At 38.2% G+C, this 19450-nt stretch overlaps 1 protein-coding gene across 2 annotated transcripts in view; it reads right to left on the reverse strand.

Moving 5' to 3' along the window:
- Positions 1-19450, reverse strand: part of FHIT (fragile histidine triad diadenosine triphosphatase) — a 535739-nt gene that overhangs the window by 139945 nt on the left and 376344 nt on the right. For both annotated transcript variants that reach the window (XM_062008359.1, XM_062008358.1), the window contains exons 3-4: positions 3906-4051; positions 2999-3028 (exon numbers count right to left, since the gene is read on the reverse strand). In XM_062008359.1, the coding sequence (XP_061864343.1) occupies positions 2999-3028; positions 3906-4051 (176 nt within the window). The remainder of the gene's footprint in view (positions 1-2998; positions 3029-3905; positions 4052-19450) is intronic.

A 19450-nucleotide genomic window follows, 5' to 3' on the forward strand; every position in this document is an offset into this window, starting at 1 on the left:
AGACTCATACTCAAACAGAGGTCCAACATTTTTCTTGGACATGGATTACCATTCCTTCTTGACAACAAAGAGAATTTCTCAGTTTTTGTCTTAACCTAAGCTGATTGCCCTTCCCAGTTTGTAATAAAGCTTTGCACTGACCCGTTTAATGGCCAATACACTTCCCCTGCTTCCTGTAATTATTTTCCTACATAGCACATACATACAGTAAACCTATATTTATATTGGCATATAGAATTGTATAAAATACGAATGGAAAGAACTCTTGAAGCCATCTGGTATGTGACAAAGCAAGATCTGCTACACCTAATTAGCTCCAGACATACATTTGCCTACCCTACTGAAACAGAGACTCCGCAAACTAACTTGGATATTTCATAGAATCACAGAATGGTAGGGGTTGGAAGGGACCTCTAGAAATCATCTAGTCCAATCCCACTTCAGAAGCAGGGTCACCTAGATCAAGTCACATAGGAACATGTCCAGGCAGGTCTTGAAGACCTCCAAGGAAGGAGCCTCCACAACCCCTCTGGGCAGCCTGTGCCAGGGCTCCGTCACTCTCACGGTGAAATAGTTTTTTCTTATGTTTAAGTGGAACTTTTTGTGTTCCAGCTTCATCCCATTACCCCTTGTCCTGTTGCTAGCTACAATAGAAAAAAGGGATGTCCCAACCTCCTGACACCCACCCTTTAGATATTTGTAAATATTAATAAGATCTCCCCTCAGTCTCCTCTTCTCCAGACTAAACAGCCCCAGTTCCTGCAGTCCCCTGATGATCTTGGTGGCCTTGTGCTGGATTCTTTCCAGAAGTTCTCTGTCCCTCTTGAGCTGAGGAGCTCAGAACTGGACACAGTACTCCAGATGAGGCCTCACCAGGGCAGAGTAGAGGGGGGGCAGAATCTCCCTTGACCTGCTGGCCACACTCTTCTTGATGCATCCCAGGATGCCATTGGCCTTCTTGGTCATGAGGGCACATTGCTGGCTCATGTTCAGTTTATTAACAACTAGGACTCCCAGGTCTCTCTCTGGAGAGCTGGTTTTCAACAGTTCGACCCCCAGTCTGTACTGGTGCATATTTATCTTGATGCTTTGCTATTCTTACCATTAGAAGGTTTTTCTGATATTTACTGTGTTGCAGAAATTTTAATTAAAAGTTCCCTTAGAGGAAGACTGGATTGTTGTGCATTCTCATACCTGAAGAAAAATACATATAGAAACATATGATGTGGTGAATTTAAGGTGCTTAAATTATTTCTAGATCATATAGGTGGTTTTCCAAACTTTTTGAGTCAAACCAGTTTAAATGGAACCAGTTATTTATATATGCACACTATTGTTTACTTTAAAAAAGATCTTGATCATAGTAGCTTCTTGCCCAAGTTTTGAAAACTCTGAGTTCACTGAAGAAAATACTTGTTGGCATTTTTGGATGATAAACATCCCAAAGTGATGATGATAAATTACATTGTTGCCCAACGATGCAGAAAAGTAGAGAAATGCAAACCTGCTAACCTCTGATTTATGAATACACACTCTTTATTACAGAGTCTAGGGGTTCACAGCTGTAAGGGTGGGTCATTTCCATCTTATTATTTATTAAAAGTGTGAGGAAAGAAGCACAAAGGGTAGGCACCATTTTGCAATATATTAGATAGATTAACACTTAATATTCTTTGCCTCCAGTCCAAATACAAAACAGTACAGAATTTCTTGCCATTTTAAGGCCTATATAAGGATTTGCTACTGATCATAATCACAGAAGATGGGAATTTTTACATCTAGATTTGCTGATTTATACTAGCAAATTTTCTCACATTTTTATATAATCATTCCTATAAACCTTTTCTTTATGCAGAAAAAGGTTTTGCCAAGATACTAAAAAAAAAAAAACCCTGTGATCTGCTTGGTAAATCATGTTGGTGTTAAAGACAAAATTTACTTACGAAAGTCAAACCCACCCAGTCCACTTTAAGTCACGATCTGAGGAATCTGTTTTACCACAGTACTGAAGTGAAATGTATGGCACCCCTTCACCACCACTCTGCTTCCCAAAGCTTTGGAATTTTCTATTTTTTTCTTCTCTCCCTCTACCTCTCTGCTAAATATTCAAAGCAGGCAATAAAAAGAAGTAGGAAAAATAAGGTCAATACAGCAAATAGGAAAGAAGTTAAATATTTCTATACACCATCATTTGGTTGTTACAGTTATCTTAATCAACCCAAACAGCTTCTTTGAGACATCTAATTTGATTTTACAAAGTGCTAACCCATTGCCATATTTGACTTTCCTTTGATTCCAAATGTAAAAAATAGTCTTTATCTAATGCTCAGGCACATAATCTAACTACACATGCATTTGCATTTGCATTACGAGGCAGTGAAACATGGCTGGAGAGCCATCTTGGATGTTATCTATGTTATTACTCAAGTGGAGAGTATAATCATAAATCCTTCTCTTCCCCTCCACCCCCTCGCCTTTTTTTTCAGAAGTACACTTAAAATCTGTTTTTAAGCTTCACTGGCTCCATTACATTTGAACTTCAGTAACAAGAATGCGATATGAATATGTAGAGAGAAAGCACAGACAAAAGGTATATTCTTATAATGTGGTTCAGCTCAACTGTTCCTATAATTAGCTACAACTCATTAGGCAATAAAAAGACAAACAAAGAGATTATGAATGGAAGGGCAATATTTTCTCCATAAAATAAACAAAAAACTTAAACAGATGCCTCTTTTCTGAGGCTTTCCTTGGATAAATACACCCAGCAGCTTAGTAAAGACATTTTTGTGACTGAAAATTTTTGTCTGGAAAAAAAACCTGTAAACATTATCCTGTGCAATTTCAATAAAATGTATTTACAGCTATTGTACACTTGGGGTTTTTTATTTCAAGGATAAAATAATGATACAGCAACGGTCTGCAGATGACTAGCTTTGATCTTTTATTAGTTCTTCTAATTGTCTCTTAATTTGTATTCTCCATAATAAGCACTCACCTTCACCGTTTGTCCAGCTTCAGGGCCATCCTGTAAGCAAAGGGGGAAATCTCAGGTTAGAGGAACTAACAAAGATCCCACAGGAATGCTGAAATCTTAATAATAATTTACATCTAATTTCACTGTGTGTTAGATAAGCACATTTTCCTGGGGACCATTCAACACTGCTTTTGGATAAGGAACTTTTCCATATCAAGCAATAGCAAAGTGAGAAACTGTATCTTAGACCACAAAACTGACAGCTGTTATTTTCATTCTTTTGCATCATATTTTAATTAGCTAACAATAGGTTTCTGATGCTTTTGAATATAAAATCAGACATGTGAGAATTTAATCAAAGCATGCTCGCTTAAATTCTTCTTCTAATGAAATGGGCTTAGTCTCCTGATTTGCTTTAAACAGAGCTCTTTTTTGGTACAAAAACATCCTGTGTAAATAACTGAAAGGTCAGAATTGATAACATATTTACATGGCTATGCCTCTCTGCCTGCATATAAATAGCTATGGGCAGGAATTACCTGTTTTCATCACAAGCAGTGGGTTACCTCTTCTGAATGAGGAGATATGGTTGCCTTCTCTAGGTCAGTTGTGCAAACATTTCTTTGAAGGAAGAATATTTGTTGACATACTCACAAGCAAGCACTGCATTTGGGAGTATTTGAAGGCTTATTCAAAAGTTTTGCAGTTAGCAGTTATCCTTTTCTAGTGGTTTGCCTTCTAGTTCTTTCTCAATGGCAAATCTGCCAGACTGCAATGCAGTCACCGCCCCGGTTTTTTATTATTATTATTTTGCATTTATTGCCCCTTTGAAGTTTGAAATGTCCTTTTGTCATTGGACTAGGAAAGAAGGTTGAAAGCTTGATAAAACAAACCATTAAACCCTTTTTTAGTTGGCTGGTTTACAAACCTGAATTGAAATGGTGAGCGAGGTGCCGCAGAAGTGTTTCTCCACCACGTTGCCAACCCTTTGTGCTGTACGAAATAAGTCGGCTACTTCCTCAGGACCCAAGTCACGGAAACGCTCCACCGGCCGCAGCGGACAAACAAGGACATCTGAAGGGGGTATTGTCAAGGCACAAATGGAAGTCTGAGTGGTCCAGAAGTACAAGTGTCTCAATTTCTAGCCTGGAACGTGCTTCTGATCACCTTTGACATTGCCTAGATTCTTCCTCTCTGAGGACTATAGAGCAACTAAAACACAAAGCTAAGTACAGATAATCAAACGATGCTTTGTTCAGAAGTTCCCCCAAATCCCTCAGATGTGGGCAAAATGACTAAAGTAAGTTGCATACGTTGCTAGCTGAGACATCTATAGGAAAGGAAAATTTTCATGGACTCAAAGTTACCATTTTGTCACAAAGACGCTGCTATTTAACACATCTGAAATCCAGAGATGTTTCCTTTTGTAATTAAAAATGAGGGAAAGAGAAAGGAATTCAAGATGGGTTTGAGAGTATCATCTGAGACAGCAGTTTTACAATGCTTTTCTACATTTGTTGTATGTATTTTGGAAAATCTTGATCCTACACTTCTAATTTTAGGTACCTTAAAAAAAAAAACCTGAAAAGCTAATGCTATGCTGGTAACAGAACACTTACTTCTACATCACATTAATTATCATTCACAAGGAATGCTCATCTGTTATAAATATTATATGGTTTTAGAAGTGCATTAAGATAATTAAGACTATTCCTTTTAATCGTGATGTTCATAACACTATGAATATACTCTGAATTTATTCTTCCTTGGTGACTCTGCTTCATGAGTCAGTGAAATGAAGCTATAAAGTAAACAATGGAAGTACACAGACACTATTCAGTCATCTGACCTACTATGTTCACAGAAATTAATAATTGCAATGATTCCTCACTTGAAAGTCAATTTTGTAGCAATATTAATAGAGTCTAGAATTCTTAGCAGAGCCTCAGTGGTTTAAATCCAACAAGCAAGGACTTGGGACTTGATTCTCACTTCAATTCCCTGCAGATATGATTTTTTTTTTCTGACTTACAGTACTGTGTTTGCAGAATAACGACCTTAAAATCACCTTTAACACCACTTGAACTTTCATGACCAAAGGCAATGAAAATGAACAATTTCTTATTTTTTCAGTATTAAAACATGTGTTCAAAGGACTATTTGAAGAAAATTAAGTTCCATGCCATTGGATTATAGGCATCTTTATTTTTACTGAAGCCTGTAGGCATTCAGGAATATTCTCTGTACTCCAGGAAAGGTAACTAAGGGATGCTCTGTAGTTAATAGGTTCATTCAAAGGTTACATGAATTTGATTTTCAAGAAGCACATAAGACATTTGAAATATAGAATGATTAATACATGCAAAAGACGATTTCTTTCCGTAAACACACAGACAACACATTTGCATCCACCAAGTTTATCAAGGGAATCAAATCTACAATTCTGATTGAAGAGAAAATCAGATATCTTCTGGAAGTAAAGAAGTAGGGACAGGTTTTGATCACTTTTCAGAGCCCAGATGAGGACAGACTAGTAATGGATATTTGCTAAAGTGAGGGCAGATTTTTCAAGCGAGCTGCACAGCTCACAGCAGAAGAGAAGACTGGCCCCAGCTATAGGTGTTAATCTGCTTCGAAAAGCTGTCCCTCTTTTTTTTTAGTGCAGCATCAGCTCTGCCACTACTATTCTCTTCTTGTTGTTACAACTCATTGTATTAAAATTTAAGAAAGGAGAAATACGTGTTTAGAAAGCAGGTACTTGGAAATAAACCAATCTTGGACAGAGACCAAAAAGACTAGTTTTGTGAGGTTTTAGTTCTAAAATGCTGTGCCTCTTGACAAGCTACTAGGCATAATAAAGCTCCTGTAATTTATTTGTGCCTTCCCAGCACACTATACAAAGCACCTCCATAAAGGATGCTATTGGCTGAACTTAGGGCCCAAGGGAAGAGCTGGAAACTTGCTTGGCAGATCTGATTTCCATACCAGGAATAAAGGAATAGAAAAACTAATTAATTTTACTCATAAAAAGGAAATCCATGTCAACACTAAACCAGGAAAAAAGACATTCGTTTAATCTGAGTTCATTTTTCAAAAGGAGAGAAGGGAAGCTTTTACCCTTAGGGTATCTGATACTTAAGTAGATAATTATCCTTCTTCTGCAGCACTGCTTTATTATCATGGGCCAACGAACCATTTATAAATGAAGAATTTCCCCTCGCTTACCTCTAGCAAAACTTCTGCTTACATTAAGACAAGTTTCCTTTTCTTTTTCAGAATTCTTTCCCAGCAATTTCTCACCCTCTCAGACCCGCACATGCTTCACCAGCAATTGTCTGTTCTCTATTTTGCTCAGGGCCACAGCCACAAGTATAAAATTTTGCATTAATCATGATTTTTACAACCTTATATTAACAGTATACTACTTGCCACTGTGATACATTGTGAAAAACATGGGCTAAGCGCTGTTTGCAAGAGCTTTTGTTTCCATAGCACAACACAGAGGGAGAGAGTGAGGTATGAGTGCTGGTTGTGACCAAGATAGGACATTTTTTTCTTTTCTTGATTCTGTCACCAATCTGCTCTGTCACTTGGGCAGGTTGTCTCTGTACCCCTCTCTCTCTCCTCTTCTACACTTTATCTGCCTTATCTGTTTAGATAGCATTTGCCAGTTGGTGAAATGGATGCTTTCTTATGAAGCCGTGAGGCGCTCTGTTCATGTGGGGCTGTGAAGCTCTCCTGCAATATCAAATGATGCAACTATAAACCATGTCATTCTACAAAAAAGGATTTTCACTTCCTCCTTACGTTACCAAGACTCATTTACAACTCAAACTAGATTTTAACTGTATTTCTGTCTTTGACTGTGATAAATAATTCAGAGACACAATCACACGCTACAGCATCTTTACTGATCTTTCCATCACTTCAAAATAATTCTACAAAGAATAATGATAGAAATTCTGAATCAGAGCTAAATTAACATGAGAATGTAATTAGGACAACATTCAAGTTATATTTAACTATGAATACATAAAAAGGCAAATGTTAGAATGAATTCATGGATTTGAGGTCATTAAGAAAACAACCATCCATTGCAACTTTAAATTGTGGTTTTTAACTACAGTTTTTAACACTAGGAGAGTTTTTAACTTTATATCCTGCTCAGATTTTAATCCAGATAAATGCTCTATTCACCTCAAAATTCCTCCTAAGTTTAAAATTAGACAATCTGTTCATTGCTTTCTGCATTTACCTGCTGCAAACACTTATATGAACTACTGATGTGCTTCAGGTGTCTCTGTATTAAAGATGAAAGTGATTTTGTACTTATGTCTAGGTGCAATTACTCCTTAGAAGCATCTACTGCCACCTGAGATGCCTTGGGGCATCCAGCTGTCACACTCCAGAAGGACAGGAGTCTCCCATATGCCCTGTGTCATATCTGTCAGCCAGGTAGGAAGCCTGAGTCATCTTTGGGTATATCTGAAATGGCAGTAAGTGCTTATGTTTGGGCAACAGCCCCCACCTTTACAGAGTGGCTCAGCAGGACAAGCGGCTGATACTCAGCAGATGTGCTGCATGACTGAAGACAGCTTTCTGCTTTCAGAAAGTGTGAATTTTATGTTTCCTTTCTCCAACCACCATAATTAATAATTTTGTGATTTCTTCATTCATTTTAAACTGTTACTGACTGATGAAGTTTCTATTTTTAAGCTTTGGTGTGCACAGCTGTTATTTCCTTCAAATTCTCTGAGTCAGTCCACATCATTAGAGTATGTGAAAGTTAATATGTCAACTTCTCCATTTTAAGGAGTGGAAAACCTTCACACCTTATTATAATCTGAGATCATATATTCCTCTCTCTTGCAGGAGTCTCTTAATGGCCTTTTTTCCTAATACCTATATATGCATACACAAGTCAATCACGTATACCCTCAAACACACTAAAAACTCCATTAAAGATTTATTAAACAATTAGGAATTCCAGTATTTTCCAAGGGCTACCAGTAGATAGTAGAGTAAAACTCCAGGAGTATTAGTGGAAGTGCATAACCAGAAAGTAGCAGTAAAGCTACAGTGAATAAGACCCCTTACCCTCAAACTGAGCTACAACCAAAGGATGACCTATGATTTCAACAAAATCTCACATACCTGTATCCTGGGCCCAGCAGACCACTCCTTGCACAACTTTGGGCAGATTGTTTAACACACCAAAGCCCATAAGCTTCCTCCATAATTCACATTAATAGCCTCTGCCTGCTGGTCTATCAAGATTGTAACTTGTTTAGAAGAGCTCAGACTTGTGGCCAAGCAAGCATGGTTCAACAAGTTTCTACAAAACAGCAGAGCAAGGATGCTGAAACACGTGGCAGCTCTAAGCCCTAAACAGTTAACTTTGCACACATTTCTGTAAATCGCTTCAACTCTTTATTTGACTTTTTAGACCATGATAACTGGAGCTCTTTGAGACTGGCATTCAGATGCATTTAATGCAATGTTGTCTTGCTATGAGCACCTGGACATGGTCAAAGCTTCAGTTGTGGCAAGCACAAATACAAATTCTCTGTGTACGCTGGACACTCTCCCTGGTCACATTGGAGGTTACAGGTCACTACTGAAAAGTGAGCATTTGTTAACCACATAATAACTTTAAGTTGATTAGACAGAGAGAGGTCAGATTCTATAAGAAAACCAAAACACACAGCCACCATCTGCATGATGACCACTTCCAAAGCAATTTTTCCTTCCATTAATACACACAGAGTGAAAGCTGAAATTCAAAGGCACAGTAGCAATTTTCATTTGCTTTATCTGCATTTTCACTTTGAAGCCTAAATTATTGTAATTGTGTATTTAAGGTCTAAGCACTGCTCTGTGTTCCCTTCAATGGGTTTCTGATCAACCCCACAAAGTGCCCATTATAAATTTTCAGAGACAATATCAAGGTATACACATTCTGTAGCTCTGAAATGCTGGAAAAATGGCCTTTGGGGGTCAAAAAAAGAAAGAAAATCAAAAAAAGAAACCCTAAAGAGGTTAAAACTCCTTTTATGTGGCAAGCTTTAGAACTAAACACAGCTTTTTCCTGGTTAAGTCCATTAGTTTGCTATATAGAAAACATACTTTCCGTTTTGACTTTTGTTTTATTTCTGAATTTGAACTTCAAATAGAACAACTCAAAGCTTTATAAAGGAAAAAATTAAAGGCTCTCCAGGTGCTGACATTCTAACAATAGAAATAAAGTTCTTTTTTTTCACTTTGTCTTTTTGAGGAACCAGTTAAAAACATTAAAATTGACAGGAATTCTTAATATGTGAGGCTTTAAAAGAACTAAATATAAGGGGGAAAAGGCAGAATATCTAAAAGTGAAAGAGTAATTGCTTCTTTATGACGCCCCTGGTTTTGACCAATACTGTTAGTTTTCCAAACCATTTGTTACAAAAGGCTTTAACTTAATAAAATGATTTCTTTTCAATGTGTAAAATGGTAAGGAATGCATAGTTCATGTTGGGCTGAAAATACAGATACCATTCAGGAGATTTTTTAAAAGATTTTTCCCCTCTCACAACAGCACAGAAGTTAAAAACTGTTTAAAACTTTAAAAACTGTTGAAATATCTGTTCTAGCTTTATAACATTTTTACACAAAAGGAAGTTTAGTTAACAATAAAAATATTCCTTAACAATGTAAGTTTGAGAAACTCACCAAAACTGACTCTTTAATTAATATTTTGCCTTTGACTAACTTGTTTTCATTTAACAAAAAAAAAAAAGTCCCAAACTATGGTACCTTATGGAGCCTTAAAATCATTTCATGTACTTCATAAACTTGGGTGAATAACTTAAAGCACTGTAGTCCCTGTTTTCTCCCATCCAACTGAAAGGATCCCATGTGTTTAACAAGCAACTCACAGCTAGAGCTCCTGTCTTCGAGACCTGGGCTTTGCTCATTTTAGGATCAATGCAGACTGTAGCACCATGGATACTGCTACCGTCTTTTTCTAACAGTAGGATCATTTGAGAGATGTGGTGATGGTGTCCCTTGAGCATGAGGTTTAGTGGCCAGTGTAGCACTCACTAAGGTGGGAAAATAGTACCTTGGTGTGGCTGCTGGGAGCTCAGAGGCCAGCAGAACCAGCTGCAGAAGACTGCAATTACTGATAGTTTCTAACTCTCTGATGCATCTGTATGAAAGATCCCTTCTGCACATCCATAAGCTGGCTGATGGGAATGCAGAAATAATGCGCTGCAGGGAGCTGGGTGAGGGATTATTCTTTTCTTATGCTCTGTTTTACATGAATTTGCATCAAGCGCCCCAAGCAGAGGGAATCAGTCAGATGAAGTTTCAGGTATTAAAACTCACCACAGCATTGTCCCCAGATTCAACTGAGGAGTGTAGGCAGGAGTATTGAATTCATCATTGCATCTAAGCAGAAGTTTTCTTTGTTCAAAAGCTCTAATTGCTAACAGAAAGAAGTCCCATAGCTCAGAAAAAAATCCACAGGAGAATGCATGACTAATAAAATTAATATAACTGAAAAACAACTGCCAGTCATTTATCTTTTTTCTGCCCTTGAACAATTCTTCACATTTTGAAGGCTACAGGAGCAATTTCTCTATGCGACAAAAGCAATAATGGTTCCACAGACATTGCCTATAGGAGGAGTTAAGCAGGAAGCAAAAACAAATGAAAAAGTGCATGCACATACAAATGTAAGGCATAAAAAAGTCTTTAAAAATGAATTAAATGCATATTCTGCTTCATTACAACAACAATACGTCAAGGCATTCATTCAGTCCCTGCTAAACCCACCAAATTAGGATGTACATAAAACTGTAGTAATGCAAGAACTGACGTCTTCCCTCCAGGACAAATCTTATTCAATAAGACAGGGTGACTCACTTTTGGAAGGAAATCTGTAGAGGCTATTTGGATTAAGAGTGAGCATATCATAATAGGAAAAGGTGGAGGAGCACTCTTTAATGAGTTTTACATGTAGAAATAGATTTAAACGCATTTTTGAAGGCTGCTTGGAAATACAGGAAATAGTACATCGTAGAACTTGTTTGTCAGGGAGAAAACTGTGAATGACAAAGATGATTAAGAACAAATGAAATCGCAGTAAAATTACAACAAAAACTTTAAAATTGCCTCAGACTATTAAAACCACACACAATGCACTTTATTGATCTTGCTATATCCCATCTTAGCATTAATAAAAAAGTCATTAAGATAAGACAAATTATTTCAACATATTGATCTTGATAAGGCAGCTCAGTACATGTTTACACTCATACAGAAGATCAGATTTATGCCATCAAACATAGAATGAGTGGTTCCAGTGGAACTAAGATCAGTCAGTGTAAATCTTTGACATGGATCTCTGCACTGTGTCTTAAGACCACACAGTAGCTTTTATACAGTGGGGTTTTGTTAACTCTACCTGATCTTCTCACCCCACTGTAGCTACTTAAAATAATTCTTAACGTCAATGAAAGGTGCAATAGTTACAAGAAATGATCAATAAATATTGTTTTACTTTTTTTGGCAGGGAAAAAAAAAGTCAATACATCTAATTGAAATATAGATATGACTTACAGCCTAAATCGTGCTAGATATCACACCAAAGTACAAAGTACTGCTACTCAAAGCACAGTGACTCCACAAGACAGAGGGCCACAGCAGGGAAATGTGAGATTCAGAACTGCTCACTTTTCATTTTAAACAAGCCTTTCGTTTACTTGATATTCCCTTTAAATGCCTTTAGGGTATGTCAAGTAGGTCGCTAAAAGCTCAGTTCCTCATAGCAAGTGGTATTTTACTGTAGTATTCATCCTTTTCTGCTAGCTACTGACCTCAGGGGCAGCCCTGGGCAATAGCGGGTGCCTAAGTGGAACCACAGTGAGAACAGCCGTGGGAGAGTTTGTGGCTCAGAAACATGTCTCTGATGCAAGTTTCATTTGCTGGAAATTTACTGCAGACCTAAACTTACGTTTGTTACATTCCAGAATCACATTAAGCTTTTGATCTTGGAAGGCCCAGAAGCAATAACCAGTGGCCAATCTGGAAATGTACAAGTCCCAGTATGAAAGGATGTAATCTAGATCCTGCAGAGAAATACTGCTGTAAAACAACCCATTTCTATGAAGAACGAATAACTATGTCTATATTGCTCTGGATGTTATGTTGGAGTACAACACTAAAAGAATTGAGGTTTGGCCTAAACATTGGCCTAAATTTGCCACAGAAATAACTATGTTCATGCAAAGCAGCTCAGCAGCTACAAGTCTTGTTCAAATGACCTGCACCACAGGAAAACTGCACTGAATTCAATTTACCAAACTTAACCCCGCTGGAATTGCAACATGTCATTGTAAAGTCTTATTTCAAACAGTGGAAGTAAGCTCATGATCCAGTCTCTCCACCTCAAGAATAACAAGTTGTGAGAAAATGCTTCTGCATTCTTATTTAAAGCTACAGCAACATCATATTAAAAATATAATGTGATCATTATGAAGTTATATTCTAGCCCATGATTCAAGAATTATAATGAGGAAATAATGAATTACTAAATATTAGTTATGACAATTTTATTTTCTTGAAATTCATTGGATGACATATACCAAGCATTAACTTTTATTAGAAACAAGCTTTAACACCACAGAATGTGTTGGGAATTAAGGTTCTGTAGAAACCATAAGCATTAGTGACGTTGTTGCCTATGGTACAATATTTTTCTTCTGTTCTGGGCATCTATTGTGGGAGAGAGCAATAAAATAAACAGATGAATATTTGGTGAATCTCCCTTGGATTTATGTTGCCTAATTTTGAAGGTAAATTTACTTGAATGACAGAGCAAACCACTGGATTTTAAACCGTGAAAACGGCGGTATTGAAGTCTCTTGCTGCTTAGGAAGTTTCACTCCTCCCACCCTCTTCTGTTTTTTCCAGAATTAAGTTATCTCAAGAAATGTTCTCCTGGACCTGCTACAGGAGAAGCTGGCAACAGATCCCCTTTCTCCAACTGCCTATCAATGGCAGATAAAGAGCTTTATGCATACTCTTTGTAACCCTGCACCATCTATGCTGAACAGCACACAGAAACAAAGCTCGTGGTAGCACGTGCCAGACCAATAGTGCCTTCATTTTATAACCAGTGAAGCATCAGCTGGAGGAATGCAGTACAAGATCAATTATCAGAATATCACAAGGGACAGTGAATATGTTTGGATAATCAAGGTTTCAGGTAATGAAGGCAATTTTGAATGTAATTGACAGATAATGAGGAACATGAATAACAGGGAGTTTTGGAAAACTGAATTTGGATCATTCAGACTGCCTCACACTAAGTATATTCCTCAAAGAATATTGTAATATATGCTGGGATTTTCAAAGTTTTAAAATGGAATAAACCACCTGATTCCCATTAATTTCTCAGAAGTGGTTTTCTACCTAGCTCTGTCAGGGCATTCAGAAAATCGCTCCAATTAAAGTCAACAGAGAGCTGTGTTTGTCTTAACATGGAAGGTCTCGTGGCATATTTTGCATGCTTCGTTACTGAATTTGCTTCTAAAGCAACATGATGGGCTATGTCGTTTCAGGCTAATATTCTGTGAGTGCAGAATGAGTCTAAATCATAAAGGAGAGAACAAAATCTGCAAAAATACTAATGCTCTCTACACTTCTTTCAGAAGTGGCTTAGCTCTCCATAAAGAAACCCCCCCAAAAAACATCAGCACCTTTAGGAAGAGTCTAAAAAGCAAGAGAACCTTCTATCTGCCTTATGAAAGGGCTGTTCAGCATACTTGCACAGCAGAAAGGCAAATCACGGTACCTTTACCCTGCAAGATCACAACTTTGCTGCTGAACCTAAAAATAAATCTGTCAGTGTATTTCCATGTCTTCCTTTGAATGCTTAAAATTGCAAAGTCCATGACAAAGAACTCAGATGATTATCTTACTGCCTTGGCTGCTATATAGTTGAAGTGCAAAGAGTTTATTATTGTTTTTGCAAATGTCATTATTCCTTTTCTGTTTAGCAGTAACTACTGAAAACAGTACTGTTGTGATTCCAAGGAGGTCTACACTATTCACCAGTGAAGTTCAGGAGCACAAACATACCCTTCCATGCATTCAGGAGACAGGTGGTGATCCTTATAAAAGTCAAGAGCTGCAGGACAAGGACATTGAAACCGCAAACAAGAGAAATGTAACTCGGGGCTGATAGAAGTATTTAAAAACAAAGAGGAATATAGTGGTAGCTTCTCTGCAGTTTATGTATCTAGGGATTAAAATAACTAGTGTAGTAAAGCAGGGAATCAGCATTCATTCAGCCCCAGTACAGGGAAAGGTATGGTGGAAATACCAAAGACCCTATGTAGTGTTTAAGCAGAGTCTCAGAGGCAGTTCAGCATGAAAAGAAATTATTTGAAAGCACTATTCTTTAGCTACTTAGTTTTGACAACTTATTTCATGTCTACAAGCTGGATATCAACAAGAATGTTCACAGAAAGTGCATATGTCAGAGAAAAATGCTCCCAAAGATGCATTTTCCCTCACCTGCCAGGGGAGTAAGTTTTAGATATGTCATACTTAAGGGCTGAGAAAATGTAAAACAGATGTAGAGTACATCTTCAACACAGAACTATCCCTATGAAGTCCTCCTTTTAATACCAAAAAACCCCTCAAGCAGAGATAGTAAAACATAGCTAATAAAGAACCTGAGACCACAAGAGCTATCAAAGAGGAGGAAATAAGAAAGTAGATGCTCATTTTTTACTTTCATAATCATAGTTTGGGTTGGAAGAGGCCTTGAACATCACCTAGTTCTACCCTCCCTACCATGGGCAGGGTCACCTTTCACTAGACGAGGTTGCTCAAAGCCCTACCCAACCTGACCTTGAACAATGCCAGGGATGGGGCAGCCACAACTTCTCTGGGCAACCTGTTCCAGTGCCTCATCGTCCTTCAGAGTGAAGAATTTCTTTCTTATATCTATCTAAATTTACCCTCTTTCAATTTAAAGGCATTACCCTTTGTCCTGTTGCTACATGCCCTTGTAAAATATCCCTGTCCAGCCTTTTTTGTATGTCCCTTTAGAGACTCAAAGGCTGCATTAATAAACCCTCTTGGATAAGGACAACAGAGCCCTGTCATGATTGTCTCTGTAGATGCTGTTCTAATACTATTATTGCCATTAATGCTCATTGTTCCCAGCTTTGTGCATCATAGCTAGGCATTTCAGTGGGCACAGTTCATACTCTCATCTGCACTCCAGCTCTCAAGAACATGAGAATGAAGAAGACAAACTAGCTGTTTAACTCTGAATAACCTTATTTCGTGTCTGTGTCATCTGAACCCATTACTTTAATGTGATTATTTGTTTTTATTATTTCCTTTCTGTAGACTTGGAATAAAGACACAACTGAGACTCTCTCAGACACGATCGTTGGCATCATTATAGTCTTTCTACTGTCATCAACAGAGATCTGATCTGTAAATCAAGTTAGACTGTGAGGGCTACTGAAGAGCAAGCACTCTTTATCATGCTATTTCTTTATCATACTGTTATATACCCAAGCTTCTACTTCCTTTGGCTCACTGAGAAAAACAGACTGTTTCAGTTCCTTTACATAACGAGAGGAGTTCTTAATGCACAGATTATTGACTTAGTGGGGTTTTATCATGTCCCAGTGTACCAGGGGATTCCTTAATCCAGGACTTTTTTACATGATCTATTTTCATGGCTCTTTTTATTGTCACAGTCTGTCATTATAATGATTTGCAAATCCAGAACCAGCATATGCTTAGCTCCTTAACAGGTGCTCAGGGAGGAGAGGGAAAGAAGACATTTCCCCCTTCTCATGTGCCCCCTCACACTCCATAGGGCGGAACCCCATCACAGCAGCATGACAAAATCCCTGCAGGGCTGAGCACAGCAGGGAGTTGCATGCACAATGCTGGCTTTCTGCTCACAGGAACATTTCCACATCAGACCATCACTTTCAGAAAACCAGCAGGATGCAGATACTCATTTGGCACTCTCTGCAGAAGCCTCCCTTTATGGAGAGGCACAGGACATGCACACATTTTTGAGACCCCAAGTCCATCAGACCAGTGCTCTACAGAAACTGGAGTCTCCAAGAGCAAACATGGGTGTCAAAATGGTCTGCTGCACATCAGTTGACAGCAAAAGCCACTGACGTTTGATTCCTTTGTAGACACTAGTGAAACTAGCCAGAGACGTTCATCCCTAGTACAGGGTCACTGCTGGGAAAAAATAGATGTTCCAAAGCAAATGGACACTGTCACATAACTGTCAGGGGGAGATCTTGTAGGTCTTGTGGTTCTGAGATCAGTAAAACCCCACAAGGGGTATGAAAAGATGTTTGCAAAGATCCTGTGTATCACTTTTTAGGTTTCTATTCAGTACAGACTTGAATGTGCTCTCCCTTCCTTCCATTCCTAATTATTGAACCCCAGTTGCATAGGCAGAAATAGAAACATCCATATGAACCTCAATACCTGTATGAAACTCCCTGAGTACTCTACAGCGCAAGGATGGGGTTCAAGGTTATCAGATGCTTTAGGCTGAGGTCCTTCAAGGCAGACATCTGATTTTATGGCCTTTTAGCCTTTAAATCCTAACTCAACTTCATTAATGGATTTTCCCTTTGCCACTGTTGGAACCAGTGTGGGAATCTGCAAGACTGATCGCACTCCAAATTAATAACAGGCCTAAAAGTCTCACTGGAGACTGAGTAGGTCTGAGTAGGTGTTAGCACTTCACAGCACGTCTACATACCCCCAAAGATTTGAGCTGTGAACTCTGGTTTGGACTTCTCAGTGTTACCATAATACAAGCTGATAACAACAATATGTCACCGTGCTTGTTGCTAACAGACAGTTCCCTGGAGTGAAGAAAAAGAAATGGTTTAAATCTGACATGTTATCAATGCTAAAAAAGAAACTAAATTTTGCCAAAAAAAAAATCCCCACCAACAAAGAAGAATGACAGCACTCCAACCACATCCTGGATGTGAGGGAGAAAACTGATGTTGAATTTGGTATCACAAACTGTTCCAGCAAATAAATTTCTAGATCTCTATGTTTCTTCCTTAAATTACAAGCACACAGCATTTCTTGGGGGTTTATGATCACCATAAAAGCCATCTTGCTGAGACATGTGGATATCTTTCTCTTTCCCAAGGTCACAAAGTAGATATCCCATATCTAGGGGCTGAAAGAGCAGGAATATTTGGTACTCCTCCAAATGAAAGTATCTCCACTGTCATTTTTTCAGCTTCCTCTGGTTAAGCTGCTGGATGTGAATCACCCAGTGACCTCCCAACACATCAGTGATGGCTGTGTATACTGTTCTAAAACTCAGTTTCGCAGAAGTGATGTGCATGTTGGCTGCTCTGGAAATTAAAACACATTCCTCTTGAATGTGCTTGTCTGCATTTCCCATCCAACCCCATGCTAATACCTACCAGTAGTTTAAAAACCACTTCTGAATCGTTTTTTCCTGGGCTTTACATCACTATCTCAAGGCTTCTTATCAAGCTAGTCAGAAACTGGTGGCACAGCCATTCCTGGCTGCATGTCACTTACACAGATTGGAAGACACAAGAGATGCCTAAGAGGAAGCAAGCAAGCTAACAGCAGTATAACTAAAAAAGGCAGAAAATGCTGTTTTTTGGTTGTTTATAGGAACTTCAAAGTTCTCCTCTGCTATAAATCATTCTGAGCTACCAGCCTGCCTAAGGATGGTTGTGCTTTTGAAGGTGAAAGCTTGAAGATCAGACCTGGGTGATAAAAAGAATGTTGGTTCCGCTACAGACAAAGTCGATCGCAGAGGAGATAAAATGATGTCCAGGAATAGGACAGATCAGGCTGAGACGTTTTTGCCATGCAACTAGTTACCAGGAGATAAAAGTGCTTCTACGGGATAGGTTTTCCAGTAGGAGAGAATTAAGCTCTTTTAAGCCATATTTGCCATCAGAAAGAGTAAATAAAATTTCCATTTTATTACCACTTTCTTAGGACGCTTGATTAGAATGGAAAGTTGCTGAATAAGACACTCAACCTTTTAAACCAAACTTTAAAAACCCTACACCTTAAACCAAGAGTGAACAATTTAAACCCTTGCAGCTGTGATGCCAGATGCAGTTATATTTGTGCTACTAATTTAGAAGTGCAAGACAAGCAAAATTATCAATGGAGACGAGAAGCCAAAGAATTAAAAGAGAGAAGGGCAATTGTTCTGTAGCAAAACATGCTCAGGATGTTGCCTCGGTCTCTTCTGTTCCCAAAGATCATCAGACTGTGCACAAAAACAAAGAACTGGCTCATAAAACTTTCACACAAACTATGTTTAGAAAGCGTAAAACCCCTCAATTTTTCCTGGAAGAAAGTGATTTGTATGCAAATATACCCCAATATTTGTCATCAAAAATAAAGGATTTTGAAGCAAGATAAGGTTTTTTGAACATAAAGTTTATCAATGCTTTGATTAAATGACATGCCAGCTGCAATATTGCTGCTGTCTCCTTTAATACCAATTAGAAGGATGGAAAATGGAGCTCTAGCTTATGCTCACAGGCAGAGCTGACATCACACATGTAGCACAACTTTGACACCTAAATCTCCAGTGGCTGCGGCTGAGACATCAAGGGGCTCACACTTAAAAGCAAAACACTAGACTTAGTGGCAACCTCTATGACCTGAAGTACTACAAAATACATTAAATACTCACACATTACTTACAATAACAATGTTTTCCAATGAAAGAAGAAATAAGGAGCTGATGTTTGAATAAAAACAAAAAGCACACTCTGCTGCTGAGAAAGAATGGTCAAATTTATGCCATTTTACATCTTTTCATCTTCTTTCAGTTTGTTCAGAAGAGCATGTCTGAAACGCCAGCAAGGACCAACCAGGAAACAACCATCACAAATTACACCCAGCAGCCAGGCCTCATTCCTCAACCCCTAGGGAAATGACAAGCCCTCCAGCAAACTTTCAAGGTCAACAGTAGAGAGAGCTGAAAATAATGAGGTCCACTTAGAGAATTGCCTTGTCAGCAACTCTGTCTTACAGATCTCAGATTTGGAAACATTCAATAACCCCCGTTTTTTTCACTCTGCATTTTTATCTGCACTTAGAGAAATCCTGAAATAATGAAATCCTGCAAGGAGGAGCTTCATCCTCTCCTACTAATTTTGACCTCAACAAGTACTAGAAAATTCAAAAGAATTGCTCAGACTTAGAAAACTATCCACATTTCCAGATGCTATCACCATTGCTCTGCAATAGTCAATTGTTAATTGATTTCTTTTAAACTTGTGTAAGCAATAGATATATAGATGTGTACGTGCATTGAAACTCAAACTATGTTTCTTTGTTCAAAACTGATATCAAAACATCTACAATCTTTCGAAGTGTGCTCTAGGACAACTTACAGGACAA

The sequence above is a fragment of the Colius striatus genome, chromosome 15 (genome assembly GCF_028858725.1).
Source record: "Colius striatus isolate bColStr4 chromosome 15, bColStr4.1.hap1, whole genome shotgun sequence".
Lineage (NCBI taxonomy): Eukaryota > Metazoa > Chordata > Aves > Coliiformes > Coliidae > Colius > Colius striatus.